The sequence below is a fragment of the Nanorana parkeri genome, unplaced genomic scaffold (assembly GCF_000935625.1).
Source record: "Nanorana parkeri isolate BGI_ZX_2015 unplaced genomic scaffold, ASM93562v1 scaffold3, whole genome shotgun sequence".
NCBI classification, from domain to species: domain Eukaryota; kingdom Metazoa; phylum Chordata; class Amphibia; order Anura; family Dicroglossidae; genus Nanorana; species Nanorana parkeri.
This window is the reverse complement of record NW_017306271.1, coordinates 5,740,260-5,749,597: the sequence shown is the minus strand read 5'-3', so window position 1 is coordinate 5,749,597 and position 9,338 is coordinate 5,740,260. Positions and strand designations below refer to the sequence as shown.

The following is a 9,338-nucleotide window of genomic DNA, read 5'->3' as shown; positions in this document are numbered from 1 at the left end:
CCCCCCCCACCAGGTGTATGGGCTGTACACTGTAATACACATCCCCGCAGTATGTAATGAGCATACTGCTCGCTAATAGCTAGCGCATATTGGTCAGCATGTTCACATGACCACACAGGCCAATGAGAAACACTTCTGAGCCAGGGACCAGATTCCGTAATTAAGAAGCGCTTATTAAGCCTAATTTTCTCATTTTGTGAGAAAGTGAACTTGCGCTTTAAGTTCTGCAGTGGACCTACTAATCCATCTGGTTGATGTCTTAGGTGATATTGCAGCTTTGGCTGGCATTTTTATGCCCTATCCATAGGTTGGTTATTGAAAGACTATGCGTGATCAGCCCATGTGGGAACTTTTATTTTTGGTAAAGCATATAGGAAACAATTTGACTTCTAAATATGATTTGCACATCTCGAAGACACATTCTGTTTGTAGGCTGAATGATTTAATTTAATTAGGAATAATAGACTGTTTCTTTTTAATAAATCTTGTCAGGGAGATTTCCTGGCCCTTGTGGCCTTGTGTGAGAGAAAGTTAGATAATCTCAATAGAAGAATCTCCTTTGCGCTATTGGGGATAAATGTAATAACTGTTCATCTGACAAAATGAAGGATTATAGAATCGAGAGAGAAGCATTTAGCTAAATTAAACCTCAACAAATGTTAGTTTGCCAGTGACCTCAATCCAGGCAAAAAGACCCAAACAGCATGCTCTTAAGTAGCCAGGGTTATAAATCCCTGTGAAAAGGTGCATTGTTCTTTCCTGGTGAATAATGAAGTCTTCACATAAAAGGACATTCCTGAACTGCAATGAGTAGCCATTGTACTCATGGGTTTTATTAACTATATGAAAGCACTGCTTCAGCAAAATAGTATACCAGATTGGTAAAGTAAACCTGGCCTAACAAGGGTCTGAGGTAACAGTAGTATCTATATTCAAGTATATGTGTATGGCTAGAATTGATCTCTGTGGAGTCTCTTGGGTCCTAGGTGTTGGATATTCACAGGGCTAAATTATGTGATGCAGTCTGTCACTAACAGCAGTTTTCCCTCTGTTTCATAGTTATTTACCTCTTGATCCTGCCAGTAGATCTGTTATTTCTCTCCCCCCTTCCTGTAATATGGTGACAACACTTTTGTTTTACAGTGATACCACACTGCATTGTGGTCACTCTGTGGACAGTTTAATCCTAGATGGGCATGTATTTATAAATTTACTTTTATTAAAAGACAAATTTAAAGCCCAACTCCACCATACGTTTTTAAGCAGTTACAGCAGCAAATTGGTTTTCTTTTGGAATAAAAGGTTTAAGCTGCATGAATTTAAAGTCCTGAATATAAAAAATTACGAGCAAGAAGGCTTTTTAATGCAAAATGTACATAGTGTCTCCTCTGTAATAGAGGCTTTTTGCCTTTTTCCTTACAAGATGCTTAAAAATGTACACTGAACTGCCTCACTCTGTGCAGGGATGAATGAACTTTAATGTGCATGTGCGGGAGTTATTTCATCCTGGCTAGCCTTGAACCCAGAAGAAGCTGGAGAGATGTTGCATTGATGGGGGAAGGGGGGGTGGGTGGGAGGGATGAGTTTTGAAGGGCTTAGTTCCACTTTAAAGCCAAACTCCTGGCAAAAAAATTAATTTACACACTGCATTGGGTGTGTAAATTATCATTAAAGTAAGTGTTGTGTGAAGGGCCGCTACAAGGTATAAAAAAATTATGTGACATCTCTACTCTTCCAGTTACAGAATGCCTTGTATTCAAGTAAATTACAAGGCATTTTGTGAATGGGCAAATAGTGAGGATGGCGGGGTAAGGCTTTATACTTTTTAGCAGCTCTCCACACAACACACAGTTTTTTAATCGTAATTTACCCACCCAGTGCGGTGTTTAAATTATATTTTCCCCCGAAGTTTAGCTTAAAGTTGACCACTGTTGGCACCCCTGCCAGTGTAATATTGTTTGTCCCAGCCCTGTAACTCCCACTTTTGCTGGTCAGCTTGGCCTATAACAGAACGCAAAAGAATAACTGATCTACTGGGAGGATCATCCAGTAATAAAATTGTTATGGGGGGGGGACTCGACAAAGAAAAACTGCTGTCAATTATAGTAACAGACTGCTTCATATATATAATTTTTTGATCGAGGGAGATGCCTACTCTTCAGCACTGCAAACTTTGACTGGGTCAGGTTTGTTTCAATCTTGGAGAGAAGTTGAGGCCTTGTGTAGAGTTTTGCCCTAGGGTTTAAGAAAAAAAAAAGTTTGACTTCCCAGCAGACATTTACCTCCAAAGTAAAATTCACTGTTTTGGGTGTCTGTCTTAAAAGTGTCTGTGGCTTTCTTCTGCAGAGCTTCGGTTTCTGACAATTAGTGATTCTACACATTCCATGTTTAAAAATTGCTTTGTTGTAATAAACGGACTCTTCCAAACTCTTCAGGCATCCTCTTTCTACTTCAGAAGATATACGTTAAATGTAGAACTCGGGAGTTGGCCTACAAGTTTCCATTGAATGAAACTGAAAATTCTCCAACAGTTGGGTGTTTATTGTATTTTGGGTCTCGCTGGTCAACTGACTCCTGAGATTTTACCCTCATTTATATATAGAACACTCGTTATAGCGTTCTCTGACCTGGGGATGCGCTCTAAACTAAACTACTGATTGTCTTGCTTTTGAATTACACTTCTCTTATATTGGACATCTCAGTCTATAAGGTATATTTAGACATTCAAGTGACTTGTCATGAGAGAAGTATGGATGCTGCCAATTGCTGGCCACATTTTGAAAATGCTAGATGCCTGGTGGTGACTGACTAAAGTACAGAGTTAGACCTGGAGCAAGCATGCTGTTAATTATTAAATGAAGATGACACCGCTCCCAAAGTCCCACTGGCTGTAGATGAGAGCTTGTTCCTCCCCTATGTATATACAGCAAACAAAGAAGAAAAATGGCCACTCCCCCCTAAGCAAAGGGAAATTTAATCATGAATTGCACAATAGCTTTCCCAGCCTGGGAGACCACCTCCTGATGTTTCACCCAACAGGCTTAATTGTAGAGATCCTATGATTAGGCCTGTGTTGGGTGAAATGCGTCAGCCGGTGGGTTCTTAGGCAGAGAGACCCATTGTGCACTTCATGGATTCAATTTGCTGCCTTTTGAAATTGTTTGGAGTGCGGGCATTTTTTGTGTTGTACTGGAGTGGAGGAAAGGTGTGAGTTTATCTCTTAACTGTTCCATGTCAGCTGCCAAACAGCATTGAAGCCAAAGCATCAGCAGGACAGAAAGGAAAACGGCATTCTCAAAAGAGGAGTGCAGCAATGGCAGGCTCCATATTCTCTCATAAAAGAGATGGTCACATAATATTGCTAAACTCTGCTGGATCAGGCAATGTATGTTACGTCTATGGGGTTCCTTGGAGTGCAATAGTTTTTTGGTAAAGGCAGTTACTAGGCTGTAATTTACTTTGAGCACCATGTTGTATTCTTAAAAATAGGTACCAGCATCTTCTAGGGTGTCTGCTGTACACTTCAACATGACTGCTCGTAGGGCAATAGTGTTTGATAGGAAACAGTGTTTATGATGGTGTTATAATCCACCATCCTTTAGGTGCGTGGGCCAGTCCAATTGAACAGACCGGCGCTAGCCAAGGGTTTAAAGAGGCAAAGTAGAAAGAGGGGAAGGGACAGGGGAATAAGGTTAGAGAGGACTGCGGTGCAGTCTGGGTTAAGGAAGATAAAGAGAAATTTTTTTTTTTTAAAAGGGGGTGTGGGTTGTATCGTAGAAATCTTTAACTTTTTAATATCTTTCTCATTAGCCACAAAGAATATGTAGGTCCATTTTGTTTGCATCAAATTCCTTTGCAAACGTGGATATTGCCTTGTAAATGTAGCAGTGACATCACTGTGCTGTACATGCTGTACATAACCTGTGCAGAGCTGTGGGAGGACCCAGCTGGCTCCACCCACTACATGCTGCCTGCAGAAAACTAGAGGAAAGGGGCGGATACGAGACCAGTCACCCTGCACAACAACAGAGGGCAGTAGTGACCAGTCTACTATATGAAGCTCCTGCACAAAGGCAATGTTTCACGCTAGTTTACTACGCAGACCAGGAAGAAATACACAAAGCTCACCATGATCCCAGTAAGAATACACATCACTCTTGTATTTAGACAGCATTTGCTTATCTTGGAGTTCAGCTTTAAAGGTTTTGTAGTTGCAGGCACAACATGGACTTGAAAAATTGTAAGAACTGCGGCACACGGTGTATCTGATTTAGGACATAAGCATTTGTGAAACGCTCCTCATCCTATGTTCACAGAGCTGTCTTGTTAGTTTCCTCCTCAGAGCACTGCTGCCCCTGATGAACAGAAGGTGTTTGCCCTGTGGACCAGTGGAGATGAGTCTGACAAGGTGAGACAGATGGCACATTATCTTATGATGGATAATCACGTCTTTGTTTTTATTTTGTTAGGAAAAGGTTGCCATCCGCTTACAACTGTTAAGAGAACTAAAGACAAACCTTTTTTGGCTTTACTCCTTTTTTTGAGTCACAGGAGTGTACTTACTAGGGATGCACCGATACCGATATACTAGTATCGATATCGGTGCCGATTCCGAGTATTTGGGCAAGTACTCGTACTCGCCCAAATGCTCCGATGCCTAGCACGAGTACTTCCGGTATCAGGAAGCCAGGCAGCACGTCATTACACGCTGCCCGGTTTCGCGATTGACCGGAAGCTGGCCTCGTGAGGTAAGGTTACCTTACCTTAGTATGTGCAGCCTGTCATCCCCCGGGGCCTCCCTAGTATTAATGTCCTCCTTTGTGACCGAAACTCAGCATATAGCGGGCTACTGTCTGCTATACACTGACAGCACAGGGCCATGCTGCAGGCGGGAAAGAATCCCGCCAATATTGTCAGGATCCACCCCTGCTGCCTGGTTGACAGCTGGCTCTGCCTCTATAGAGTCAGAGCAAGCTGTGCCCGCCCCCTCCCCTGTCTGTCTGTCTGTCCAGTGAGTGTTGGTGACAGTCACCGCTCTCTGCTGAGAGAGGATCACAAGCTAAATGATCAGCAGTTTGATTAATCCGTTCTCGCTCTATAGTGCCGGCATGTGACAGCTGCAGAACCACCTCTAAGTATTGGGAAGAGTAAATTTTACTCTCCCAATACGTTACCTTTAACTGCTTCATGGCCGGCCGTTGTATAAAAACGGCCGGCCAGGAGCTTCCTGGATGTACACGGCCTGTTAGACCCGCCCACTAGGGCGCGCGTGAGCGGGAAAGACACAACATTTAAAAACCAGCAGCGATGCCTGTTAACATACAAGCGAACGTTGCAGTGAGGGCAATAATTTTAGGGCCATCAATCACTGATAACACTAAACTGATGAGCTGTTAAAGCGTCGCCTTTGGTCAATTTTTGGCCAAAATAATTGGGTAATAATAATTGTTTCCTAACAGAATGTAAACAAAACTTTTTTTTTTCAAAGTTTTCAGTAATTTTTCCTAAATATAGTAAAAAATAAAACCGCAGTGGTGATTAAATACCACCAAAAGAAAGCTCTATCTGTCCCCAAACAATGGTATAAAATTAATTTCAGTACAGCGTTGCATGACGGAGTAAACGTCAGTCAAAGTACCGCAGCGCTAAATACTGAAAAATGGCCTGGCCAGGAAGGGGGGTGTAACACCTGGTCTTCAAGTGGTTAAAGCTTATGCCAACCCCTGTCACAGAAGGTGGTCATCATGAAAATATGGATACAAAGGCGTGGGAAATCTTACATGTATGAATCGTACAGATTTTAGAAAACCAATATTTTTTGTTGCTATGGACAAGATAGTACTTTTGGATGCTATTATTTGAGGCCCACATTGTTGGTAGACGCTGGATATTTTCAGTCTTTAAGAATACTGTACCTCCCAGTGTTGCTGATTCTGTTAGGACACTAAAGTAAGATGCACACGGTACAAATCATCAAACTGGCTGAAACTCACACAGTGGGTGCCACTGTCGGCACCCTTGACCAGCTAGTCGAAGGAGCCGGTTGGAAAATTCTCTGCTGAGCAAAGCTTGTAGCCAATCAGCTACTAGCTGTGTGAAGGTATTCTGTAATGCAATGCAAACAGTGGGGGCTTTTTTCCATCAACGCTCTTAAAGTGACATTAAACCCTCAGATTTTTTAACATAAACCAATACTGTAATGTGTGCCTTACTGTAATGCATGGTAGTTTCCCTTCTCTTTGCTGCTCTTTTAAATCCTCATGTCTTCTCATGCTTGGGGAGAACTTCCCTTTGCAGTTGAGTGCCTCTTCCTGTAGTGCTGGCTTAGGTTGCAAACCTACACACAGACACCATGTATCCATTCCAGAGACAAGGCAGTCTGCTGCAAACCAGAAGTTCTGCCCAGCATGAGAACAGACACAGATTTAAAAGGAAGAGCAGCAAAGAGAAGGGAAACAACCATGGATTACAGTATTGTTTTATGTTAAAAAATCTGAGGGTTTAATGTCACTTTAAGCGTTGATGGAGGAATCTGTTCTATTTTTATACTTTTTTTCGTTCGCTATGCCCGTGGGAAAAAAATACACCTGGATGACTTAAGTTTTTGCTCTTACCGCAAAGAGCAAGATGTAGACAGATGAGTAAGGATGTGGGGGTATTTTCTATGTTAAGGTATAACTGTACCCTTCCCATGATGGATTTGCTCCCAGCATCTACTGTATGTTTCAAGGTTATTTTGTGAGCTCCAGTAATCTGCTTGGCACCCACAGCTTCCTAGATTGAATATTTACAGTCTTATTGTGTGCCTTAGGAAAGACAAGCTCTGCTGGAGCTCTTCTCCAAAGGACATCGTTTGCGCAGGAATATGATCCAGACAAGGCTGAGCCAGGAATTTGGAGAAGATCTCCCAAAGCAACAGCTGGACAAAGTGCTGAAGGTATGAGTTGTGAATGGAATTAAGTCCGTCAAAAGCACAATATGAATAAACTGCCTTAATTGGCTTAAAGGCTCAGCCATGTGTGATTAGAAGGTGAATAGTTTTAACCTTTTGCTGCCAGTTGGCCTCACAAGTGCTATTCAGAAAGGATGTCACCAGCACATATGAGCAGTAGATAAATGACCAGATTTCAGCTATGATGCATACATGGACCTTATTTATTGAAATGTATAAGACAGGGTTAGGAAAGTTCAGCCATTCAGCTGTGGTGACACTACAAATCCCATCAGGTGTGCCTCTGCCTCTGGAAGCCATGCCCATGGCTGTCAGTCTTGCAATGCCTCATGGGACTTGAAATGTCATCACAGCTGGAGTGCCATGGTTGCCCACCCCTGTTCTAAGGAAAGTACCATCTGTATTGCCAGTTTACTAGAGCAGGTTTTAAAATAGTCTGTCAGATTCTGCGTCACAGTGCCCATTATTCAGCATAAGGCCAAACACTAGAAAGGTATGGTGGGCAGGAGGTACCAGTTTACTATGCATGGTAACTATTATGTGTTAATACACACGGCTCCCCCATTGGTCACTAATATACTGCTACCACTGACCAACCTGATGTCAATAACCTAATTAGTTTGTCTTAGGATGGTTGCACACTCTACAGTCTGTACAACCCCTGTTAGTTACCAAACCTGTGTAGTACAAGGACTATCTAAACAAGCATTTCAGTTAGTATGGTAGACCCAAAGGATATTGTACAATCACGTAGCATAGTGTACTATCAGCCTTAAAGCAAACCGTTCCTGAGCAGAGTATAAACATCATTAAGTTTCTATACGGCTCAATTATAATTGTTCTGCCCATTGATCCAGTGCATCACTGAAGTATCTCCTAGGCAGATCCTGTACCCGTCATAAGCCAGAGTTTGGGCCTGGCAATTGGTCTTTATTTTGCACATTCTTGCTCTTTTATGTTTTGTTTTTGTATCTGATCTTTTATAATTAATTTTGCAGAGTGAATTTCCAACTGTCACAAGTAATTTTTAAGGGGACTCAACAAATGTGGTTGCAATAAGTAAAGGAGATGGGATAGCCATGATCTTTAGCAGTCTTATGTAATGTGTCTCCTGAAGCACATGCCCAGTTTTTTAACAACTCCTATAGAATGTTTAGTCTTTGACCGTCTCCTGTTTCAGGTCATCTGCCTCTGACAGCTTTTTATAGTATTATGTGCACTGAATATTATGTATGGCCCTTTGGTGATCTAAGGGACCACACTTGTTCAGATTCCGCTATAGCACAGCCAAATACTTTGAAAGGTTGGGACTTGCAGGCATCAGTGAGGGGAACAAGCACCTCTCTTCAAATAAGGTTCAAAGTCCCATTTAGTGTTTATGTGCAGGGACATTGACGCAGAAAGTGCTGTTGTTCTTTAGCATTTGCAAAAAGTGGTACTTTTTCCTGATGTTACTTATGTACCCTCTTTAATGGCATTTTATATATTTGTTTTCTAGGACTGTTGTGTTTGTTATGGAGGTATGTGGTATCTTAAAGGAACAGTACAGTCCTGATAGTTCCAGAACCCTGGCAGTTGATGGACACAGTGGCCTAAGTGTAGACTGTAGCTGTACTGCTCCAGCATCACGCAACCGTTACCAAAGGGACAAGATGCAGTTGGCTGCATGGCCTGCAGGGAGAAGTGCTCCGAGGAAGGAAGCTGCTCTGTTGGAATATTTAATTTTGGCCTTTAAATCCTTTTTGTTTTGTAACCACAATAAACGATCAGAAATATACCCACCCAGTGGAAGAGACAATGGATATGAATTTTGCATTTATAATGCCAACATAAGTATACTGTAGACAACGTAAAGCTTTGCAAGCAAACAAGTAACTGCAGATGCAACGCAATAATTCCTCATTCACGCAATGTGTTACGTTGACCCAATGCATTTTCTTCCATTAGAGCATGCCCATTCATTGTGAATGAGCTGGTAGTTGCACCTTAACTCATGACTAACGCCAGCAGCAGTTTTGGTTGAAAGTTAATGTACAAGTGCATTGGGGTGCTAATCCTAATAAATGGCTTTGCAACACACAATTTATTGTGCGTTGAGGTAAACTTAGCATTACCGCGATGCATTAGTGTGAATGGGCCCTTAAAGATGTTTCATTAAAAGGCTTATCACTCAAGTTTTTCAAATCGGATACAGATTAGCTGTACTAGTTTAATCAAAACAATATGTCCAAGTCACAGTGGAGGCAGAAATTGTATGTAATGAATCCCAGTGATTTATAACTTGTGAAGGCATTGGTGCCATAACCACATATTGATCATGTGTGCAAAATAGCTGACGTTAAATGTGCAGGTGAGAGATTCAATTAAAGTAAACCTGTCATGACGG

The 9,338-nt window shown here is 41.9% G+C and overlaps 1 protein-coding gene across 4 annotated transcripts in view; it reads left to right on the top strand.

Annotated features, from left to right (window-relative positions):
• Positions 1–8,934, top strand: part of POLR3E (RNA polymerase III subunit E) — a 41,610-nt gene extending 32,676 nt beyond the window's left edge. For 2 of the 4 annotated variants that reach the window (XM_018572428.1, XM_018572560.1), the window contains 3 exons: positions 4,331–4,408; positions 6,812–6,937; positions 8,451–8,934. In XM_018572428.1, coding sequence (XP_018427930.1) covers positions 4,331–4,408; positions 6,812–6,937; positions 8,451–8,507 — 261 coding nt within the window. In that variant the 3' untranslated portion in view covers positions 8,508–8,934. The remainder of the gene's footprint in view (positions 1–4,330; positions 4,409–6,811; positions 6,938–8,450) is intronic. The other 2 variants (XM_018572496.1, XM_018572632.1) reach the window with 2 other exon arrangements.
• The last annotated feature ends 404 nt before the right edge of the window (positions 8,935–9,338 follow it).